The 25,366-nt window shown below is 38.7% G+C and overlaps 1 protein-coding gene across 5 annotated transcripts; it reads left to right on the top strand.

The window, feature by feature from the left end:
- Positions 1 to 1,445: 1,445 nt before the first annotated feature.
- LOC120428333 (uncharacterized) lies at positions 1,446 to 24,471 on the top strand. Of its 5 annotated transcripts, none has more exons than XM_039593330.2 (4): positions 1,446 to 1,573; positions 16,114 to 16,194; positions 16,256 to 16,320; positions 21,532 to 24,471. In XM_039593330.2, exons 2-4 carry the CDS (start codon positions 16,114 to 16,116, stop codon positions 24,215 to 24,217), a joined length of 2,832 nt encoding a protein of 943 aa, XP_039449264.1. In that variant the 5' UTR covers positions 1,446 to 1,573; the 3' UTR covers positions 24,218 to 24,471. The 5 variants fall into 5 exon arrangements, with proteins under 5 accessions (XP_039449264.1, XP_039449263.1, XP_039449266.2 ...); XM_039593329.2 differs by having other exon boundaries at positions 1,502 to 1,643; XM_039593332.2 differs by lacking the exon at positions 1,446 to 1,573 and adding an exon at positions 2,123 to 2,269.
- The last annotated feature ends 895 nt before the right edge of the window (positions 24,472 to 25,366 follow it).

Below are 25,366 nucleotides of genomic sequence, written 5' to 3' on the forward strand. Positions count from 1 at the left end.
TATTTGTTTTAAATTGATTTAAAATCCATTTTAAATCCTTTGCGGCCGTAAAAAGGTTCATGTCGACAATATTTCTACAATGTTTTTTAGCAATGCTATTTTTATGATAACTATGTACTTTTGTCACTATAGAATGACAGGAAAAGTAAAAAAATAAAAACTTTATTGAAAAATAACATTCATTAACCTATAATTTAAAAAAAACCAAAACTTTTTTTGTTTTCTAATTTTTTTTAAATATCTCGAAGATTATACAGAAAGAACCGTAAAGTTTTTGTTTTTTTTTTCGTTTTTTTCCGGAGGAATTCGATAAAAATATAGACTTTTAGTTCTTCAAATACAGGCTTTTAGTTCTTCAAAACAACATTTAATAGCAGGACTTTTTCAATTGTTTGGCTATGGATTTTCAAAACTTCAAGCTATTGAAAGTCCAACAAATAACTCTTCACATGTAATCCATAAATGGTTTAGCTAAAATTTGTTAAATAGATTATGATTTTTTTAAATGATTTTTTGAAAAATTATTTTCAACGGCACTTTTGTTCGCCATCCGAAAATGGCTAAATTATTAGTCCTATCGTAAAAATGTTTACAAATCTGTTTCGCTTGGGAATGTTTTGAATTTGCCTATGTGACTAGTAAATGTTCAAAATTTACAAAACATTCCCACTGTCCTCACCACGTGCAATGTTTTCATCCATTGAAACTGTTGTCAAATTTCACAACAGTTTAATATAATTTTTTTTTTTAAATTAAATCATTCGCCATTTCTGGAGCAACATTTGAAAGGGGCGGTACGACATTACTCTTACGGCCTTTCATTACACGCGTTTAGATGGGACGAAAGACCGAAAGCTAACTTAGGCAGGAAATAGGTCACTCTAAGGACCGACAAAAAAAGAAAAAAATACGGTCGAATCTAGAACTTTTGTTTTCGGGGAAATGTTTGTTTATATGTATTTATATTGCTATTTTTTGTATTTTTTAACTATTTTTTCACCAAACCTTTTACATTTTAGACTTGATTATTCGATGTTCCGATTATCCGAAGTACGGTTATCCGAAGGTTTCAAATGAACATGGGATAATCGAAACATGAAAAAAGAAATATATTTTCGTGTTTTGAATTTCTAATTATTATCGTCAAATTCGAGTTCAGCAACTTTATGACAGTGGTGGTTTGAATGGTAAAATTACAATAATAAAATGAATATTCTTAATATTTCATAACGACCGTATATATTGGCCGCCATGTTGGATCATTCCCAGATCGACCTAAAATATGACAACGAAAAAAATGAATTTTCAGAATATTTAAATTCTACATTTTCCTCACCACAACAAATCAAGCCTAAATCACACCTCCTCCACAAGCTCAGGATACACAACTCGCTCAGCCATTGTCACGATCGCAACTTTGTCTCTCTTTCTCTCTCGCAACGTTCTCGGCTCACAAGCTAGCAAATTCAGCTCCAGTCGACCGCGAGACTTAGTCGCGATCGGATCGCACATTCCTTTCCACTCTCAGAAACGTCTCTGTATACTGGATAACCTTATCACACCGTCCTGCTAAGTGAGTGTGTGTGTGTTCGGGTGGTGGGTTGTGTGATTTTGGTGAAATTTGATCATTACAGCTGCAACTGGTGCGTATCGAGTGGTGTTCCAGGTGTGACTGTGTGTAATTCGAGAAGAGAACGAGATTACTTTTTTTTTGCTGATAATCGTTCACGATCATGACGATCGCGGGGGAACAATTACAGACTCGTGGTTGAGCATGCAGTTTCGGACAGGTGTTCCAGTTACATCTCTCTCTGCTAGTAGAAGATCGTGATAGTTTAGTCTGAGCAGTTAATTAATCAATTAACTAGTCGCGAGACATGTTTGTGATCAGAATGAGTGAATGAGCTGTGAATGATCGTGTGTGAGCGCGCGCGCGCTGACCAAGAGCTGGTCACGTTCTTGAAGTCACTGCTGGTTAAGGAAAAGACTATACGCGACAGGTCGTAGTGATGTGCGGCCAAGCGAATGACATCATTCGACTTCAAATAATTCGTAATGATCATTATATTATGGGAACCGGACTCGAAGTTCTGCTGAAACGCAAAACAAGCCGACGAGATTCGCTGGCGGAGATTTGATGGCCGGTACTGAAGCGGATAGTGTGACCTGCTTGAACGGTTTGCGGCTTTTGAGCAAATTGGGGATAAAATTGCCTCTCCTCTGGCTGCGACTGGAATCTGAACGGAAAATATTTACGAACGGCAGCGCGGTAAGACCGTTTTGCGAGACTCTTACCTCGAGACACGCGTTGAGGGACTGTTTACACGGAGAAACAGTTGTTGTTTGTTCTGCGACACCTCAGGTTGGGTGTGGTGGTCTGGTTGGACGGGTGCTGAAGGTGGAATTTGCCTCAATGGGTTAAGGTTGAAAAATGTCTTGTTGATATTATGAGCTGTGAAGTATGTGTTGAAGAAAAACATTCAGAAATAAAACAAAAATACTGGGAGTGCCGATAAATTTGGTCTTATAAGGCCCAATGCTAATTTTATTTCATGGGTTTGTTTTTTCTTTTCAAATCCTTCCCTAAATATAAGAAAATTTTAATGTTTCATCAAGTAGTTAAGGCATTTTTCTGAACTCTATTTTTCAAAGATAATCTCCAAATTCCTGTTTAAAAACATTTTCAGTCGGCATTTTTCTCAATGAACTTTACAAATTGTGTTGAACCTGAGGTGAAAAAAAAATCAGTCACCAATTATATGGGTCATTTAATAATTTTTATTTGTTTGTACAACAAACATTATAGCGTTTTTTGACGACTAAAAAGAAAAGGATAAAGGTATTTTTAGTCAGCTTTGCGGGAGAAAACTTGTTTTAAAATGGTATAAGGCCGTTGCAAATAGTTTTCAAAGGGCAATCACCAACTGGTTAAAACATATTTTTTAAAACAAAATCGAGTTTGTAAAAGAAAATTAATTTACTTCTTTTTATAAAATGTTCCGTTATCAAATTTTAGTTTTTCAATTTTAGAAGGCTTTTTGGGTTTCAAAAATAATTATTAGAATCCAATTTTTTGAAAACTGGTAGTGGGAATCGATTCTCCAGACAATTTTTCATAAAAGTCTGCATATTAACCATTGTCCTATGTCCAATCCTTGGGAAGATACAGCGGTTTTAAAAAAAAATGTAAAAAAACGGGATTTTTTGTGGTTTTTTGCAATTTCTATATGACAGACTTGGTTTTTCAGTCTCATAAATATTTTTATCGGAAAGCTCGTCCAATTTCCCTTAAGTTTGCATTTGACAGCATTTCAATTGGATGTAAGGGCTTACAGATATAAGCCTAATTACATTGCTTATAACTGAAAATAGAATATTTTTTTCAGTGTGGTAAAAACCAGCACGCAGAAAAATAAGGCATATTTGAATCAACAAAACGTTTTGTTGATTTGAAAATCATAATTTTTGTTGAATCAACGCTAAACGTCAAAGCAGCTTTTTCAAAACAACAAAAGACTTTTGTGGAATCGAGCAAATCAAGGTTTGTTTCAACGCAAAATCGGCGTTGATTATATTCAACAAAAATTTTGTTGATTCAAACCTGGTACAGGCTGATTCTACAAAACTTTTTTCTGCGTGAGGATAGTAAATTTGATTACGTAAATATAAAAATGATATAAATCAAAAAGCTGTCAAAGGCAAACTTATGGGAAATTGGACGAGCTTTTCGGTAAAAATATATACGAGACTGAAAAACCAAGTCTGTCATATAGAAATTGCCAAAAACCACCAAAAAACCATTTTTTTCAACATTTTTATTTTTAAAACCGCTATATCTTCACAAGGATTGGACATAGGACAATGGTCAATATGGAGACTTACATGTAAAATTGTCTGGGGAATCGATTCCTTTTATCGGATTTTAAAAAAATTTGACGTTTAGACCACTTTTCAAAAAAACAGTTTTAGTAAATGATTTTTGTATTTTTTAGGAGAGACATACCATCCTGCATTTGTCGTGAGTCTTTTTGTAACATTTTAGGCTATTTCCTCAAAAAATTTGAACGAAAAAAGGCGTGACATCACCTTAAAAATTATTTTTTAAACTTAAAAATCAAAAAATCACATGGAAGTGGCGTGGTTTTTTGTTTCAGTGCATTTTTTTCAGAAAGCCCGTCCAATTTCCTACAAGTTTGTCGTTGACCACTATTTGATACGATGCAGCGGCTTCGAGATTAATATTTAAATATCTTACGCCCTTCTCAAATGTTATCTTCGAGTATTGTTGACTCCATATACATAAAAATGGCTTATATAGGCCTAGGATAACATGTCTACAAAGTTTCATTGAAATCGGAGAGGGTCGGGTACAAAAGTACCAGAAAAAATCCTGAGTTGAGCTGGAATTGCTCTATATTTTCTTATTGTTAACATCAAATTCGAGTTTTTGAATTAACAATTACTAAATTTATTTCAAAAACTAAAAATTTTGATAAATAAAAGCCCATAACATTGCAGCCCAAAATAAGATTTTTTCAGGAACTTTTTTCTCGACCCTCTCCGATTTCAATGAAACTTTGGAGAGATGTTATTCTACGCTTAGGTACATAAGTTATTTTTGTGTGTATATCTGGAGTTTTTTTTAAAGGTCCAATAAACCAAATTTCCAGTTTTTGCTTTTTGGGTGTTTTTGAAATAAACAAAAAGCAAAAACTGAGTAATTCTCGCTGAAAGTGGACCACTATTTACACAAGGTGCTCAAAAATCAAAAGCAATGTACTTTTCCAATAGCCCCCACCAAGTTATGAAAGAAACCATGTTTGGTTGGTTGAATTTGTCCTCACCTCGGCGCCACGAAGCTAAAACATTTTTTTAAATTGGTAATTTTTTGACTTAGGCGCGTCTACAAAATTGCTAATAACTTTGCAAAAAATCAACGAACCCTTGATGTTTAGGGGTGTTTTGGAAAGGAAATGAGCAGAGCTTTCGAATGCACTTGTCAGAAAAATACCGTTCCATACATTTTTTAGCCATAAAACAACAATGTATTTTTAAAAGTCATTTTTGAAAGCCGGCGCCCCGCTTTATCGAAAAACTGACAAATTCATTCGAAAGCTGAGACGATTTCACATAAAGGACCAATAAATCTAAGGTGTATGTTCCTCCTATCTTTTTTAATCTTATTTTGATTCTGAGAGCGCAGCGCTCCGTTCGTATTTCGGGCGCCCAAAATGTTGCATTAGCTTGCCCCAATTTAGGGTTTTGTCAAACAATATAGGTGCTCACTTTTTAAATGATAGTTTATTATCCAAGGATCAAGATGCACTATCGATAATTGACCAATATTTAAGGTTTTGGGTTCTGCCAGGCAATTTAATGTCAAAAAGTTGTTTTTGTTTACTTTTTTTTGTTGTTAAATGCTTATTTACAATTTGGTGGACATTTTTACAGTAAAACTAATGAATGTAGCATGTAGGAAATTTCACTACGAACATTTTTCTAGAGGAGAAAACGTAATTTCGATACTCCAACGCAAAGATATTTGAGTTTTAGTGAGAAAAAAGTGCCAATTTTATAAATTACCCAGAATTAACCAGCACGAAATTTTATTTACATGCGGCATATGTTTTGGAGCCCAAAGTATGGTTTCTTATAGTTATTTAGGTCGCTGAATTTGGATTTGCAATCAAATTTCAGATAAACAGTGAACAGTGATATTTGAGCCACGCCTAAATGTTATTTGCATGTAGTGAAAATGGTTGGGAGCGATTTTTTTATTCCTTGCAAAGTTATGGAAATCGTCATTAATTAATGACTGACGTATACAATCGTTCCACAAAATCATAAAAAAAATAACTTAATCCACCTATGTGGTTGGAGCCTTCCTCACGTATTACCAACAATGGCTGATATGATAGAATTGTACAAAAATTTCATCTATTTTTAAGATCCGGAATAAAAAAGTAAATAAATATCACTTAAGTGGCCATATCTCGAGACAGGGTTGCCAGATCTTCAATGTTAGCATATTACCGCAAATAACTTTTGCGTGTGGCTCGAAATTTCACTGTTTATCTGAAATTTGATTGCAGATCCAAACTCAGCTACCTAAATAACTGTAAGAAACCATACTTTGGCTTCCAAAACATATGCCGCATGTGAATAATAGGCAGTGCTTGTTAATTCTGGGTAATTTATAAAATTGGCACTTTTTTCTCACTAAAACTCAAATATCTTTGCGTTGGAGTATCGAAATTACGTTTTCTCCTCTAGAAAAATGTTCGTAGTGAAATTTCCTACATGCTACATTCATTAGTTTTACTGTAAAAATGTCCACCAAATTGTAAATAAGCATTTAACAACAAAAAAAGTAAACAAAAACAACTTTTTGACATTAAATTGCCTGGCAGAACCCAAAACCTTAAATATTGGTCAATTATCGATAGTGCATCTTGATCCTTGGATAATAAACTATCATTTAAAAAGTGAGCACCTATATTGTTTGACAAAACCCTAAATTGGGGCAAGCTAATGCAACATTTTGGGCGCCCGAAATACGAACGGAGCGCTGCGCTCTCAGAATCAAAATAAGATTAAAAAAGATAGGAGGAACATACACCTTAGATTTATTGGTCCTTTATGTGAAATCGTCTCAGCTTTCGAATGGATTTGTCAGTTTTTCGATAGAGCGGGGCGCGGGCCTTCAAAAATGACTTTTAAAAATACATTGTTGTTTTATGGCTAAAAAATGTATGGAACGGTATTTTTCTGACAAGTGCATTCGAAAGCTCTGCTCATTTCCTTTCCAAAACACCCCTAAACATCAAGGGTTCGTTGATTTTTTGCAAAGTTATTAGCAATTTTGTAGACGCGCCTAAGTCAAAAAATTACCAATTTAACCTTCCCTTGGTATTAAAAAAAAATCACACATAAGGTATTGGGGTCCTTTTCGACCCCAAACTTTAAAAAATCGACAAAAATCCAGTTTTTGACCGATTCCGGTTTTTTTGGTCACAAATGAAAGCTTAGAACGTCCCCTTTCCGATACCGACCTGGAAAACCGGATTTGGTCACTGTGGCCACTGGGAATCGGCTAAAACCGGAAAAAGGCCTTTTTGAGACCCCAACTTTGACGACCTGTATCTCCGGTAAATTTCAACCAATCAGGATGCTCCGGGTTGCATTCGACAGGTGTATACGTGTACTTTGACCACAAATATTAATATCAGGGCCAGGTGACCTACCGGTTCCGGAAATCCGGAACATCCCAAAAGTTCATAATTTACTGTTTTTCACGTATATGTGATACCAATACTCTCATGATAGTTGAAATTGATCCATAAAACTTACTAAAAACACAATACACGATTGCCAGAACCACTCTGGAGTGTTAGTGGCCACTTCCGGGTAACTTGGAACCGGTTCCCGGGTACCCGATGAACGGCCAATTTGATTTTTTGTTGAAAACCCATCATGTTGCATATCAAACTTCATGAAATTGAAAGATATGTCCATCTTTGATAATGCCGTTAATCGCTGAGCCATCCTGGCCAATCTGGAACCGGTTACCGGTGGCCCCTTGGGGACACTTCCGGAATATGAGAGAAACCCTATCATCCGACGTATCAAACATCATGAAATTGAAAGATATGTCAATATACGGTCATGCCGTTGTTCGTTGACCCATTGTGACCAATCTGGAACCGGTTACCGGTGGCCCCTTGGGGACACTCCCGGAATATGAGAGAAACCCTATCATCCGACGTATCAAACTTCATGAAATTGAAAGATATGTCAATCTACGGTCATGCCGTTGTTCGTTGACCCATTGTGACCAATCTGGAACCGGTTACCGGTGGCCCCTTGGGGACACTCCCGGAATATGAGAGAAACCCTATCATCCGACGTATCAAACTTCATGAAATTGAAAGATATGTCAATCTACGGTCATGCCGTTGTTCGTTGACCCATTGTGACCAATCTGGAACCGGTTACCGGTGGCCCCTTGGGTACACTCCCGGAATATGAGAGAAACCCTATCATCCGACGTATCAAACTTCATGAAATTGAAAGATATGTCATGCCGTTGTTCGTTGACCCATTGTGACCAATCTGGAACCGGTTACCGGTGGCCCCTTGGGGACACTTCCGCAATATGAGAGAATCCCTATCATCCGACATATCAAACTTCATGAAATTGAAAGATATGTCAATCTACGGTTATGTCAATGTTCGCTGACCTATCCTGGCCAATTTGGAACCGGTTACTGGTGGCCTCTTGGGGGAACTTCTGGAATATGAGAGAAACCCTATCTTCCGACATATCAAACTTTATGAAATTGAAAAATATGTCAATCTACGGTCATGCCGTTATTCGCTGATCCATTCTGGGAATTTTGGAACTGGTTCCCGGTGGACCCTTGGGGACATTCCAGGAATATGAGAGAAACCCTATCATCCGACGCATCAAACTTCATGAAATTGAATGATATGTCAACCAACGGTAACCGGGAACCCTTGCTTCGATCCCAGACGGTCCCGGTGGCGTTTTTCGAGACGAGATTTGTCTGATCACGCCTTCCGTCGGAAGGGAAGTAAATGTTGGCCCCGGACTAACCTAAAGGTTAGGTCGTTTGCTCAGTCCGATATGTCGGATGATAGGGTTTCTCTCATATTCCGGGAGTGTCCCCAACGGGCCACCGGTAACCGGTTCCAGATTGGTCGCAATGGATCAACAAACAACGGCATGACATATCTTTCAATTTCATGAAGTTTTATACGTCGGATGATAGGGTTTCTCTCATATTACGGGAGTGTCCTCAAGGGGCCACCGGTAACCGGTTCCAGATTGGTCACAATGGGTCAACGAACAACGGCATGACCGTAGATTGACATATCTTTCAATTTCATGAAGTTTGATATGTCTGATGATAGGGTTTCTCTCATATTCCGGGAGTGTCCCCAAGGGGCCACCGGTATCCGGTTCCAGATTGGTCACAATGGGTCAACGAACAACGGCATGACCGTAGATTGACATATCTTCAATTACATGAAGTTTGATACGTCGGATGATAGGGTTTCTCTCATATTCCGGGAGTGTCCCCAAGGGGCCACCGGTAACCGGTTCCAGATTGGTCACAATGGGTCAACGAACAACGGCATGACCGTAGATTGACATATCTTTCAATTTCATGATGTTTGATACGTCGGATGATAGGGTTTCTCTCATATTCCGGGAGTGTCCCCAAGGGGCCACCGGTAACCGGTTCCAGATTGGTCACAATGGGTCAACGAACAACGGCATGACCGTAGATTGACATATCTTTCAATTTCATGAAATTTGATACGTCGGATGATAGGGTTTTTCTCATATTCCGGGAGTGTCCCCAAGGGACCACCGGTAACCGGTTCCAGATTGGTCACAATGGGTCAACAAACAACGGCATGACCGTAGATTGACATATCTTTCAATTTCATGAAGTTTGATATGTCGGATGATAGGGTTTCTCTCATATTCCGGGAGTGTCCCCAAGGGGCCACCGGTAACCGGTTCCAGATTGGCCAGGATGGCTCAGCGATTAACGGCATTATCAAAGATGGACATATCTTTCAATTTCATGAAGTTTGATATGCAACATGATGGGTTTTCAACAAAAAATCAAATTGGCCGTTCATCGGGTACCCGGGAACCGGTTCCAGGTTACCCGGAAGTGGCCACTAACACTCCAGAGTGGTTCTGGCAATCGTGTATTGTGTTTTTAGTAAGTTTTATGGATCAATTTCAACTATCATGAGAATATTGGTATCACATATAAGTTAAAAACAGTAAATTATGAACTTTTCGGATGTTCCGGATTTCCGGAACCGGTAGGTCACCTGGCCCTGATATTAATATTTGTGGTCAAAGTACAGGTATATACCTGTCGAATGCAACCCGGAGCATCCTGATTGGTTGAAATTTACCGGAGATACAGGTCGTCAAAGTTGGGGTCTCAAAAAGGCCTTTTTTCGGTTGTAGCCGATTCCCGGTGACCACAGTGACCAAATCCGGTTTTCCAGGTCGGTTTCGGAAAGGGGACGTTCTAAGCTTTCATTTGTGACCAAAAAAACCGGAATCGGTCAAAAAATGGATTTTTGCCGATTTTTTAAAGTTTGGGGTCGAAAAGGACCCCAATACCTTTAAAGTAACTTTTTTTATGGACGCTCCCCTAGGGGTCGTCCGAGGTTTATTTGATTTGTGAAATGTGTATTTATACTACAAATTTAATGTCAGAAAATTTCAAGGCTCTAGCATGTATATAGCAAAAGTTATGGCAAATTTAATTTTCAAAAAGGCCGAAAAGGACCCCAATACCGTAGGAAGGTTAAAAAAATGTTTTAGCTTCGTGGCGCCGAGGTGAGGACAAATTCAACCAACCAAACATGGTTTCTTTCATAACTTGGTGGGGGCTATTGGAAAAGTACATTGCTTTTGATTTTTGAGCACCTTGTGTAAATAGTGGTCCACTTTCAGCGAGAATTACTCAACTGATAATCTGGTTTATTGGACCTTTTCCAAAAAAAAACTCCAGATGTGGAGCCAGTTTCACTCGATAATGACATTTGAGAAGGGCGGAAGTGTTTTTTTTTTGTAATTTAAATATTGAGGTATCTCAAAACCGTTGCATCTTGCATCACAAATTTGTAGGAAATTTGACGGGCTTTTCGAAAATACACTAAAAGAAAAAAAAATATACCACATTTACAAGATTTTTTGGTTTTTAAGTTTAATAGTCCAATTTGAAGGTGAGCCCCCGCCATTAGACGGGCTTAGATTTTAAAAATCACAAAAAATCCATTTTTAACCAATTTTTGATCTTTAAAAAGCATTGAAAAAAGAACTCTTAAAATTTTAGAAAATTTATGGGTTAGAAGTTTTACTTGTTTTATGTCACTTGGCCAATGAGCAATTCTCTACGAAATCGGTATTTTTTCTTAAATTTTAATTTTTGTATTTTTTAATCCGACTGAAACTTTTTTGGTGTTTTCGATATGCAAAAAGAAGCCATTTTGCATCATAAGTTTGTCCATATTATTTTCCATACAAATTTGGCAGCTGGCCATACAAAAAAGATACATGAAAATTCAAAAATCTGTATCTTTTGAAGGAATTTTTTGATCGATTTGGTGTCTTCGGAAAAGTTGTAGGTATGGATATGGACTACACTGAATAAAAAAATTATACACGGTAAAAGAAATTTTGGTGATTTTTTATTTAACTTTTTGTCACTAAAACTTGATTTGCAAAAAAACACTATTTTTATTTTTTAAATTTTTTTGATATGTTTTAGAGGACATCAAATGCCTACTTTTCAGAAATTTCCAGAATGGGCAAAAAACCTTTGATCGAGTTATGAATTTTTGAATCAATACTGATTTTTTCAAAAAATTGGTCGCAAAATTTTTTCAACTTCATTTTTCGATGTAAAATAAAAATTTGCAATCAAATCAGTGAAATTTTGATAAAGTGCACCGTTTTCAAGTTAAATCCATTTTAGGTGACTTTTTTGAAAATAGTCGCAGTTTTTCATTTTTAAAATTAGTGCACATGTTTGCCCACTTTTGAAAAAAAATATTTTTGAAAAGCTGAGAAAATTCTCTATATTTTGCACTTTTGAACTTTGTTGATACGACCCTTAGTTGCTGAGATATTGCCATGCAAAGGTTTAAAAACAGGAAAATTGATGTTTTCTAAGTCCCACCCAAACAATACACCATTTTCTAATGTCGATATCTCAGCAACTAAAGGGCTTAATATTGAATATTTGGCCCGTTTGAAATGTTAGTCTTGGTTTAACATTGAAAATCGAATCCCGCCCGGTCACCTCGTCACCGATTTTTCGGTGGCAACTAGACCCCCTTGCTCCCTCTGGGAGCACCAGAACCCCGGTAATTAATTACCAAAACACACACGCACGCCGCTCCCCCCGCTAGAGCCAGATAGTGGTGGTTGAGCGCAAACAGGACGGGAAGATGACCAACCAACCACACCACAACGCGTGAAGGAAGGAAGGAAGACTCTTCCAAGAAGACCCCCCTGGAGATCATCATCATCCATCATGAACAAGAACAATAGATCTCGAGATCTATAAATAGACACACGGCTCCGTGATGGCAAGGCCGATTGAGCCAGTTAGGGTATAGGTTAAGATAGAGGACAAAGAATAAAAAAAAAAAACATTGAAAATCGGACCATTAGCTGCTGAGATATCGACATTAGAAAATGGTGCGTTGTTTGGGTGGGACTTAGAAAACCTCAATTTTCCTGTTTTTAAACCTTTGCTTGGCACGGGTTTGTTAAGCGACGCTCAACAACGTCCAACCTTCTCCTCTTCACTTCAACACTCTTGACGAACATTGAAAAAGGCCAACAAATTGACGCTGTTTACGTGGATCTATCTAAAGCCTTCGATAAGGTACCGCATGCTCTCTTACTGGAGAAACTGAGACGCTATGGCCTTCCAGAATGGATCGTCCGATGGATTCATTCATACCTTGCCGATCGCAAAGCCTTCGTCAAAGTAAGATGCACTTCCTCTCATCTCCTCGCAATTCCTTCCGGAGTCCCGCAAGGTAGCGTGATTGGACCCTTACTTTTCATTTTGTTCGTGAACGACCTGTGCAGTGTCCTCGAGTCGGACAAGCTGATGTACGCAGACGACCTGAAAGTGTTCCGATCAGTTAGCTCGCCTCTCGACAGCTGTGCACTCCAGCAAGACATCGATCGCCTGTTACGCTGGTGCACTGCCAACGGAATGGAGGTCAACGTACAAAAATGCAAAATCATAAGCTTCACGCGCAAACGAACACCTCTCTTGAGTAGCTACAGGATGGGCCAAAACGAACTTGAACGGGTGAACACTATCAAGGACCTGGGTGTGACGATCGTCAGCAAAGCGTGCTTCAACGAACATATTGCACTGACAACAGCGAAAGCTTTTGCCACCCTCGGATTTCTTCGTCGAAATGCAGCTGACTTTGTGGATCTGTTCGCGCTTAAAACAATCTATTGTTCGCTAGTTCGGAGTCAACTAGAGTACGCCGTCCAAGTATGGGCACCTTACTACGCCGTGCAAGCTGAAAGGATCGAGCGGATTCAGCGAGCTTTCACCAGATTTGCTGTGCGACGCCTGCCATGGGTGCGGCCTCAAGGACTCTCCTCGTACGATGACAACTGTGAGCGGCTTAAACTCCCTGCGCTGGCATCACGACGGGTTCTACTACAGCGAATTTATGTATTCGACTTGTTGTCGTGCAATATTGACTGCCCTACTCTTCGCGATAAAATCACCCTACACATCCCAGCTCGTAATCTGCGCAACCCTGCTCCGTTTCTTGAAGTTCCTGGCCATCGTACGAACTACGGTTATTATAGTCCCCTTAGTGCTTGCTGTCGAGTGTTTAATGATGTAGCAGATGTGTTTGTGTTTGGAATGTCAAAATGTGTATTTAAAACTAGGATTAAAAATAGGACATAAGGTGTAGTCTGTGCGGCGAGTGCCGAAGATGAAATAAATAATAATAATAATATCTCAGCAACTAAGGGTCGTATCAACAAAGTTCAAAAGTGCAAAATATAGAGAATTTTCTCAGCTTTTCAAAAATATTTTTTTCAAAAGTGATCAAACATGTGCTCTAATTTAAAAAAATGAAAAACTGCGACTATTTTCAAAAAAGTCACCTGAAAATGGGTTTAACTTGAAAACGGTGCACTTTATCAAAATTTCGCTAGAGTACTTTTTGATTGCAAATTTAATTTTACATCGAAGATGAAGTTGAAAAATTTTTGCGACCAATTTTTCGATTTTAAATACAAACAAATTTGAAAAAATTACATAGAATTCGGAAACATGCGTTCAGTTTCTTTAATTAAGGAGGTTTAAAATGTTTCAATGAGCAAATAAATTAATTTTCAATAAGAATTTATGCTTTGTTTTAAACAAAAAAATGCGTAGAGCCAAAAGGAAATATAACCTAGCTCATCGCATGTCTATTATCGGACTATTAGCACTTTGTCCTTGCATTTCAGCTTGCATAATGTGTTTTTAACTATTTTGAAGTAATTAACAGTCCAAATAAAAGGTAGCAAGAAGCTCTCCTTTGTTGATTTTTCTGAAAGCAAAATTGATGAAAATTGGTTAACAAGTTTGGTGAAAATAAGTACATTTCTCTCAATCAGCTCGCTAAACTTTCAATCAATTTAAAATATTCAGATTTTTTTTTCGAAATTGTTAGACCATGAACAAATTTTACGGACGATCTATAAAAGTACAAATTATTTATATGTTTCCCTTTAGAATATAAGTTGAAGGAGATCGAAGGTTGTGACTTTGTTGTAACTGAATGAAAATATTTGTAACGCTGGAAAGAATCGAATATTTAAGCAGTGTGACCAAATTATAAGGACTTAACATAATTGTTGAATTTTAGCTTTATTTAAATATGTTTTGTTTTGCTTGTCATAAAGATCTAAATTTGTTCTTTTTTGTTGATTCCATAATGATTCATTCAGTAGACACATTCTTCAAAAACTTTTTCCCAACTTGAGAGGCCACCCCGAATAATACATATTTCATATTAAATTCGATTATTGCATAGAAATTTGATAAGAAATATTAGATTTTATTCAAATAAGCTGACTTAAAATCTAGACTTTGTCATTGAAAAGTATTTAGGTATTTATAAGATTTGAATAATCTTATAATTCCAGCTTATTTAAATAGGATAAAACTTCACTAATGACTAAAATTATCGTAAAATAATTAAAATAATCATTGCATTATTGTTGTTAAATATGTTATTCTTTTTCGTAGCAAATTAATGCTTCCGATTCTATAAAATTGATTCACCAAAATGACTCAACCCTAAAAATAGTCATCATCCGGAAGAATCTGTCATCAGGTGAATCACACTCCTCCGATCAGTGAACTTTCAATAAATGCTAGTTGTATGAAGATATGAAGTAATATTCATCATTTTAATCAACATCTTGGGAAAAATTAAATCAGTTTTTAAAGTAACAAATAATAAATTCGTGATTGCAAAAACTTTTCCTTCTCTAGAACTCCAGTGTTCCGCTACTTTTACGACATCGTGACAAATATCGCTAGCGGAAGTGACTACAGATTTTCCTTCCTCTCCAGACAACGCTGCGCGGTGCCTTACGTAAGTGCACCCTAGGTCCGGTGATCATCACCCGGAAAGTGTGTTTGCTAGTCAGTGCTTTCTACGTTTCAGCTTTAAGTAGCGTTCTTAACGCGATGAACCCCACGCGACTGAGGAGGAGTGGAGAAATGATGTGCCAGTGCAAGTTTCTAAAGTCACTTTGAAAGTCTACACCGTGTGAAGCAAATTATCGTATAATATCAAATTGATTGAAGTTCAAGCACTGGCACCGACTTGAAATGTGATGTACGCCACTGTTGTTGTCACGTTGCCAGGAGAAACTTGCAAAAAGTGCAAAAATGATCTTCAAATAGTAATGGAGATAAATGTTGTTCGTCTAGATTTACCTGAATCGACAGAGTTCAAGATTTTTGTAATAAATGGTGTTTCTGGAACAAATTAACACTTAATTTCCCGCAATTCGTTCAATCCATCAGCCAGGGGTGGTGGTGACTCGCTAATTTGTATCGTTCACATGGCGCTGCCCGCAAAACATCGCTCGACATTGACGTAACCTATTGCCCGTTTTGTACTGTTTAATATGAAAAAAAAACTATAACTTTTAATTGTTCTTCACAATAACTATGGTTTGAAAACGCCCAAGGGATGATTGCTATTTTGCTGAATTTGGACTGCAGTTCGTGAGTTCGCTCAAAGCAAACTCCCACGCAACTTTGTTGTTCAAACTGGCGGGGCACCATACCGATTCTGCTCTGCTGCGAGCGATTTGCGTTGGAAGTGATTTTCGATCAGCTCGCGATGAGTGTACGCGAAAAAAAAAACAAGTTTCCTTAAATGGTTGGCGTCTTCGCTGTGAGCCAATTGATTCGTCTAATCCGCGGTGCATCAGCAGCTGAGCAAAATTGATTTGAGTAGAATTGATTTTAATTTTTCCTTTTTCAATTTCAGATGGGAAACACACTATGCAAGGAACCCGGCGCAAACAGTTCGCTCCGCCCTGGACGAGTTTTGGATAACTTTGGAAGTTTGGTAGTCGAAGTTTTGTAGTTCCTTAAAACTTTAAAGCTGACGCAATATTCCATTTTTTCAGATGTGTCCTAATGGTCTGGGAAAGAACAAATCTGGAATAAATAAAACATATTTGAGTCGACATGTGTAAGTATTATTTTTAAGAAAATGCTTAATTTTATCGTAGCTTTTGCGTTACAAAAAAATAAAACATTTACAAACCATCGAGGTTGAAAGTCAAGATGATTTACGATATTCGAGCTGGAACTGTGGAGATTATCTGAAAATCAAACCGTTTATTATCAATTTGTATTGCAAAGCTATTGAACAACTAAATTAAACCAAACAATTTTCAATACCAAAAACCCAAAATTTTTCCTAGAATTTCCTCTTTGCGACATTGAATATTGGAAAATTAGTTTCTAAGGTACAGCCTCACAAAAAATCGAATCGATGAAAATGAGTTTTTTAAGTGTCACCTTATTTAATTAAATTTTAAATTTTTAACTGACGATATCTCGGAAACTATTGGTTCGATTCAAACTTTTGTAAAAAAAATGGTTTCTTCAAAAAAATAATTTTATGACTTTAAAATCAAGCTACAAATAGATAATTTTCCTCATTTTGTAGTGTATAACAATTTTTTTAACCGCATTTTCAATATCTCTCAAAAATATTTTTTTTTGGATTTCATACCTCAACATTATGCACTATGGCTCAAAAGATGTCTTTTTGAGTCCTATAAAATGTATAAAAAAAAATCGAAAATTACAAAAATCCTAACTATAATCCACAACTTTGCCGACCATCAAATAGATCAGAAAATCACATCTCAAGATAAAGATTTTCATATATTTACGAACCCATTTTGTATGACGAAAATGTACTGGAGACTTGCATGGAAAAACTTATGATGCAAAATTGCTTCTTTTGAAAAACGATCGTTGGGTTATCGTTATCGATAATACTATAGGCGATAATATTATCGCCGATAATCAACGATAATTCATTTGTAAAATCTTTTTGAATTCGAACAAGGCTAGTACAAATTTTATTTGAAGTTTTTGTCCGAAAAATCAGAACGAGAAAAAAATTTCCAAAAAACTTCAAAATTTCAATGGATTTTAATGTTTATTAGGCCGATGCAAATATTTAAAAAAGTTTTTGTCCCTCGGCCCTGGCCAAAATCAAGGGGGGGGGGGCAAAAAAATAAAAAAAATATAAAAATTTAAATAACAAGCCATAGTCTTCACATTTAAATGAAAAAAAAAGTGTTTTAAAATGCATTTTACACTAGTTCAGTTGTTTTGCAATCATTAGTTTTCAAAAAATCTAAGATCTGACAAAAACAAAAATTGTATCGAAAAAAAAGATTTTGCATCGAAAATTTTCAAAAAATCTTAAGATTTTTTAACAAACCCAAACATGCTAAAAATGAATTTAAACGCAGAAGAATATATTTTAATTTGATTTCAGCTGGTTGCACTTGAATTTTCATTGAAATTTTGAAGTTTATTGTAAAAATAATGTTTTTGCCCCCTGATTTTTCGGGCCAATTTTGGAGGGGGGGGGGGGTGACAAAAACTTTTAAAAATATTTGTACCAGCCTTATTGCAAAAAAAAATCGCTAAAATTTTTATTTTCGTCAAATCTTACATTTTTTGAAAACTAATGATTGCAAAACAATTGAACTAGTGTAAAATGCATTTTAAAACACTTTTTCCATGCAAATGTTGAAACTATGGCTTGTTATTTCAATGTTTATATTTTTTTATTTTTTTTTGCCAAACCCACCCCCACCCTCGACACCGGCCGGAGCCGGGGGACAAAAACTTTGAAAAATATATGCATCGACCTAATTCAACCCTATCAAGTTCAATTTTCAATGCTTTCACTAAGAATATAATATTTGAAAATGTTGTAAGCTACCAAGTATAAATATGTACTAAAACTTGATCACAAAATACCGTTTTTTTTAAATACTCAATTTTTTTCAAATATATGCAATATGGGCAACAAATGAAGCGAAATTTTGCTTGTTCATGCAAACATTCAACATGTGTATGCTTCATACAAAATTTTGCGTCGTTTGATACTCATATTGATAGTTTATAAATTTTTAATATTTTAAATTTTTATTATGTTCGAAAAATACGGTATTTGTATTTTTTTTCATATATTATCACAAAAAAGCTTAGAAAAAGTGAAAAAGCATACAAAATTTCGTTTTGTTTGATACCCATATTATTTATTTTTAAATACGGTATTTTAAAACGGATAATTTTAGTATTTTACAAAACAAACTCTAATAATGTAAAAAGGAAACAAAATTTCGACCTCCGTGTACGCACGAGTGCAAGCAGCAGTCAAGTGCTCAGTGCTCCATCGTTTTTTCGAAAATTTTCGCCGTAATTTACCGTGATTAGCCGCGAGTTTGCTCCAACAGCATGCCAAGGGCCGGCCGTGGCCGTGGCAGTTCGAGTGCGGCCTCGAAAAACCCGCGAAGTTCGTCTACCGGCCGTGTGCAAAAAGGTAAACAAACCAACGCCGCGTCGACCGCCATCGCGCCGGGGAGTGTGAGCGCCAAAGGATTCGACCCTAAGTTACTACACGCTAATTACCGCGTCCAGGATCGCAGCCCTATTAGGCTCCGTTCAGCTACTTCCGGCAATCCGTCGACCGATGGCGCTTCAACATCCAGTAACAAGTTCGCGAGGCTGAGTGACGAGGAAAGCAGCTACAACAACACCGACGGTAGCACTACCGACGACGACGACGACGACGATGGTCGTGCACGGAAAAAAGTGCCGACGCCAAAAAAAGTAATTACTCCAAAGGAACGACGACCACCACCAATTTTTGTTTTGGACACGTTGGCGGACGATGTTGACGAGCAGCTGGAAGGCCTCGTGTACTGCCTCAAAATAGGTAAAGCGTCAGTGCAAGTGTTCACATTTGACCAAAAGAACTTCGACCTGGTTGTGGAGAAATTTAAGCGTAAAAACTTCAAATTCTACACATTTGACCCCGCGCAGAAGACCGCTGTAAAGATTGTCTTGCAGGGGTACCAAGACCGCCCGACCTCCGTCCTCAAGGAGCACCTTTCGGGTGCCGGAATAACGCCGCGAGACATAAAAGTCCTCTCGCGGAAGACAACAGTCACAGGTACACACACACTGTACCTGTTGTACTTCGACCGCGGCACCGTCAAAATCCAAGACCTGCGGCGGACTAAGGCGTTGGACGGTTTTTGGGTAAACTGGCGGTTTTACTCCAAAAATCCGTCGGACGCAGCGCAATGTCACCGTTGCCAGAAATTCGGCCACGGCTCGCGGAACTGCAACCTCCAGCCCCGCTGCGTGAAGTGCGGTGAGTCACACCTCTCGGAGGTGTGCGCACTGCCACGAAAGGCGAACTTGGGGGAAAACGCAGAACAAACCAAGCCGCGCGTAAAGTGCGCGAACTGTGGCGGTAACCATACCGGTAATTACCGCGGATGCGTCGCGCGCAAGTCCTACCTCGAGGAGCAGGAAAAGAGGAAGAAGAAAGCAGCAGCGTCCCACCCTCCTCAACGAAGTACGAGTGCAGCCGTTCCTGCAGCTGGCCAGCGTACGGTTCCAGCGGACAACCCAGCGATCCCTCCTGGCTGGGGGCGATCGTTTGCCAGCGTGGTCGCGGCCGGTAGCGGCAATGCGGCCCAGCAAGAAGTCACCGGGGAAGATCTCTTTACCCTGCCGGAGTTCTTTGCTCTCGCGGGGGAGATGATGACGCGGTTTCGGAGCTGCCGTAACAAGGCGGAGCAATTTCTAGCCCTCGGGGAATTAATGATTAAGCACATCTATAAAGGATAAAAAACTGTGATCTAGTTTTAAGCTTTCTCTATTTCTATCCCCTTTTCCTAGCAAGTTTAGTAAGTTTTTTTTAAATTTTTCTTACTCTTGGTAACACCTTTATTTACAAGCAATAACTGTTCCAAAATGGATTATGATGTAACACACAGCTGAAAGGAACTCCAAAACTCTGTTTTGTACTTCAAAAGAACTTATTGTATCTTGATTATTCACCAATAAAACCGAATTTGAATTTGAATTTGGAAACAAAATTTCACTTTGATTGATACCCATATTGCAAATTATGATAGTTGGAGTACTTAATAAAAAATACGGTATTTGGTAAATATTTTAGTATTTTTTTTTAAAAAAAAGCTCTTGAAATGGTAAAAAATATACAAAATTCCTCTTCGTTTGATACCAATATTGCAAATAATGAAAATTTTAGTACTTTCGAAAAATACGGTATTTTGTGAACAATTTTGAGTACAAATTCTATTTTGAAACTCAGGCAGATGCAAATATTTTTTAAAGTTTATGCCGCCTCCTTTCCAAAAAAAAAACAAGGGGCACACAATTTTTTTTCAGAAAACTTCAAAATTTTAATGAAAATAGAAATTATATAAACTGAAAACAATCTAAAATGCATTTTTCTGCATTGATATTCATATTCAGCAAGTTTGGGCTGTATTAAAAATATTTTAAATTTCTATGAAATTCCAATGCACAGCACTGCAAAACTTTTCTTTGCGCAAAAAAAAATAAATTTTCGCCAAGACTTAGATATTTTGGAAACTAAGGCTGGTAAAAAATTGTTTAAAGTTATTGTCATTGTTATTGGCCTAACCAGATTTTCAAAAAAAAAAAAATCCAAGTGAAAGCATTGAAAATTTGACATAATATGGTTGAATAAAGTTTTTTTTTTTATTGAAATGATAGGCGATAAGATTATCGCCGAAAGAATTATCGAAATAACGATAACGATAGATTATCGTTATCGTCCCGACGATAACATAGAACTATCGTTATCATTATCGAGCCTCGATTATTTTATCGTTAACAGCCTTGATATCTATCCTACGGTTGAAGTTTTTTTTTAAATGTAGAATTGGTTTTTTTATTTCTAATTCAATGACATATTTTAAAAGAAAAAAACTTTACAGATTTATCAGGAAATCTAAGCTAATTATTCAAATATTTGTTTAACTAGCTATCATACTCATATGTATGATAAATATGTACCCAATATTAACTAAGATTTTTAAGCTTAACAAGCATCAAAAAATTTTAATGGAGGAAATCAATAAAAAAGTAGGTGAATAGTTGAAAAATGTTTTGGATTCCCGAGTTTCCCCCCCATTTTTGAATGCAATTGGCGACAATTGACTTTCACAATTTTTCATAGAATTTGGCAAGATCCTGATTATTCTCTAAATATTCTGACTATCGTGGCCATAAATAAGATAAAAAAACTGATCAATTAAAAACTTATCAGCATAAAAAATAAACAGTCAATTTTCAATTTCAGGCTGGAAACCGGTCCCAAGTCCAACACGCTCAACAGCTGGCAGAGCGCCACTCTAACCGTTCCGGATGGAACCACCGACGGAGGCGTCGTCGTCGACCGTCCCCCGATGGCTCCACCGCGCAAAAAGCGCGGAAGTACGCTGGAACGTGACACTTCTCCCCCAATTTCGCCGCCACCGCCACCACCCCCACCGAAAACGCTAAAGGTCAAGAATGGCTTCAAGGACGTCTTCGGGCCGGACAGCCGGCGCCAGTCGTACGATGTTCCGGGCAGCAAGGCGAAAGACACGGTGGACGAGAGATTGCAGGGCAAGTCGGTGTCGAGTTTTGAGATTGACGCGAAGAACGATGCGTTCAGTGACTTTTCCAAGGTTCCGACCAAGGGTGAGTTGGAGAAGGGTGGGACCGGAAAGGCTTCCTCAAAGGTTGGGAATAGGAAGTCGGATAAGTTTTTCGGGGAGAATCTGTCGGATTCGCTGTCGAACGAACCGGTGGTGAAGGAACGAAGGAGGAGTTCGAAGAAGGGGATGGAGGATTTGGACAAGATCGATCAGTTTATTGAGAGCAACGTGCTGAAGAGCGAGGTGAAGGCTACGGTTGGGAGCGATGTTCCGAAGATCGAAATTACCAAACCGGATGGGAAGGGGGTTGAGCAGAAGGTTAAAAAGGTGGATTCTGTAAAATCGATGAAGGAGTTGGATTTGGATGACCAGGAAACCCAGGAGAGCCTGATCAAGTACCTTGACGAATCAGTTGGGAAGGAAACGAATCTGGGGAAGAAGGCGGAGTTCCTGATGGCCATGTTGGAGGACTACCCGGAGGATAAATATCTTGGCATGAAACCGGTTGAGGAGCCGCTGATTGTTCCAAGGAAGCGCAAGAGTCGCCACATTTGTGATGATGATAACCACATGCATGGAATGATGCACAAGTGCGAAAAGGAATCAACCAAGCAGCTGATCACTACGGAAGCATCGATCGAAACACCTCCGCGGAAGCCAAGTCGAGATTTTAGTCGATATTTGGCAACGGCGGATGGTTGCAGCGATTCGGACGACTCTTGTTTCTCGAGACCGATTCGCAAGCAGCGATCACCGAGTCGGAAGGCGCTTCCGTCACCTCCGATGCCGCCAAAGCTGACGAAGAGCGTGTCGGAAGTACAGTTCCGCTGTAATCTTGGCGATTCGATGGTCAGTACTGCGAAGAAAACCGAAGAAACCGGCGACGCAAAGGCCCACACTCCAAGAATGCTGAAGCGAATCATCTCGATGCCATCGAACATGGTCAAGGCGGAATCACGAAGCACAACTCCTCAACCCGTACTGCTAAAAAGCAGCAGCTCCAGCTCGTTCCTCATCAAGGATCTGCAGAAAGCCCACATCAGTGTGGGTCGTTTCACTCCGGAGGAACATTCCCACAACGCAGCGGACGAGCTGGTCAAGCCCAAGCATCGACTTGCGGTGCGGAAAATCTCCGTCAAATCCAACGATGGCTCGCAGTACACCCCAACTCCAACCCAAGAAATGGCACCGCCCAAGTTCACCATCGGAAGCAGCGAGGTTGTGCGGAGCTCAACCCCGCCCCCAGTCCCAAAGCGTAGAAAGTCCTCCGGTGTCGAACTCAAGCAGCAAGATTCCCGCATCGATCCCGTATCGCACAAGAATCCTCTCATCAAAGAGATCATCAAGTACGACCTGGGATCGTTCCTGGAGTCGTCCCAAATCCTCCACCACCACGACATCACCAACGTGATCGACAACGTGTACAACGCCGCCGACAGCAAGGAAAACATCCTGAGCGAATTCCAGCAGTACCTGGAAGATCACATCACCGAAGAAATCAACGACGCCAACTCGCAGAATCCCAACAGTGCCAAGCTGCTGGAACTGCTACGCGATCGAGCAACCGAAGAAGACGACAAGCTGGAGAACGTCAAGATCGACCTGGTCAGCTCGGAAAACTCCAACCGATCGTCCGATCTTGACGAGTGCTTCGATTCGGAGTTTGTAAAGATAGAAAAACCGGAACTCCCACAAAGCAAAGACGACGCAAGTGACTGGCCAGAATCGGCTTCGGAGTTGGACACCGAAGTAGAGGACACGGACAAGCTGGGCAAAATGGTACACGTTAAGGGTGGACCGGCCCGGATGGGCCGTCGGGAAAGCATCGAGGACGTTGACAGCTGGTTCCAGCATCACAACGAGCTGTCCGAGGGTGAGGAAATCATCGGAGTTAGGAAGCAACGGCGCGGGTCGGACGGGTTCCTCTCGTACGATATGACGCGACAGTATCCGTTTGGTGAGGTGAAGCACCGTAGAGATTCGCTGTCGGCGGAAATGTTCGAGGACATTACGAAGCTGCACGACATGGGAGTGAGCAAGGATAAGGCAAACTCACCGAAGGTTGTGGGGGAAAGTCGCATTCGCGAGCGGCGCGGCTCGGATGGGTTGGTGTTTTACGACACGAGCCGGAAGTTTCCGTTTGGGGAGCCGAACACGGAGTTTCCCAAGGGTTTGCTGGCGGAGGGGGAGAAGCAAAGACAGGCGAATGGGGATGATGCGGGTGAGAAGTCGGGAGAGGCCACGACGAACGAGAAGATCGAGAAGAAAGTAGAGGCAGAGAAGAAGGATGATCCGGTGGAGCATTCTACGTTACTGAAAATTTTGTCCAAGGAAAATTTGATCTAGTAGCGTCGTAGATGATTGGAAAATTTCAAATTAAAATATTATTATTTTCGAAAGAGTCAGTATTAGAAAGAAAAGAGTAAAAAGTGGTAGCTTGATTCAAAAGTTTTAGAACGTAAAATGTGTTGTAATCATTCCGAGAGTTACCGATCATAACTTAGTCAATAGTGTAAGACGTGAAGTAAACTTGCTTTAAGAGAATCTCGCTGAGAAGTGTATGATACTTGTATATTTTGAAATAAAGCTATGTGAATAAAGGGGTTATCGATTAATTTTAGAGAAATGTTCTAAGTTTTTTTTTCTTTAGATGTACTTCATCATCAGCTCGCCTAGAGCCAGATTTTAATCTGCCTTGTTCTGGTAAAATGTGTGTTTTTTGCCTTCCTCACCTCACTGAGGCAAGGCTATAAAATCACTCAAAAAATGAACTTTTTAAATAAGCCTCCAAGATATACCTTTACGTATACATATCGGCTCAGAATCAAATTCTGAGCAAATGTATGTGCGTGTGGATGGACGTAGAATTTTTTTTCTCACTCACTTTTCTCGGAACTGGCTCGACCGATTTTGTCCGGATCTATGTCTTTGGATTCGCCTTCAGGTTCTTTAAGTCTTTTTTGAATTTCATCTGGTTTGGTGCAGTACTTCAAAAGTTATGATAGAATTTTTTTTTTTTGGTTGATACAAAAAAGGGATAGCTGTCGGAACTTTTCGCTCAGTGCACGCACACAAACACTGCAGTGCTTTCAAAAGGTTCATTAAATTTATCATAGATGGCAGCTCACAGATGTATAGTGTCTTTACTAAGTAAGCGTTAGCCAAAGCTTTCGTAGTGTATGGTTGGAAGGTTTTTAGGAGGAAGGCAGCAACCACCTTCTGGTGGATTAGGTATTTTTTTTATTAAAAATTATCTGACTTCATTCATATTTTGAAGTTTCTCCGTTCTTTCTTTTAAGGATTGGTAAAGTTTTGGAGCATTTTCCTCTCTGTCAAATATAAGCAGTTCTTCAAGTAGGTTCAAATAGTTGGGTCTTGTGCCGCGTTTCCCGTTGTGGAGTTATCGACCCTTTATGAATAAAAAAATGAACACTAAGCTGAAATTGTTAAAGATTTTATATTTAAATCGGGCAGATGAAACATCATTTTCAGTCA

Source organism: Culex pipiens, chromosome 3 (genome assembly GCF_016801865.2).
Source record: "Culex pipiens pallens isolate TS chromosome 3, TS_CPP_V2, whole genome shotgun sequence".
NCBI classification, from domain to species: Eukaryota; Metazoa; Arthropoda; class Insecta; order Diptera; family Culicidae; genus Culex; species Culex pipiens.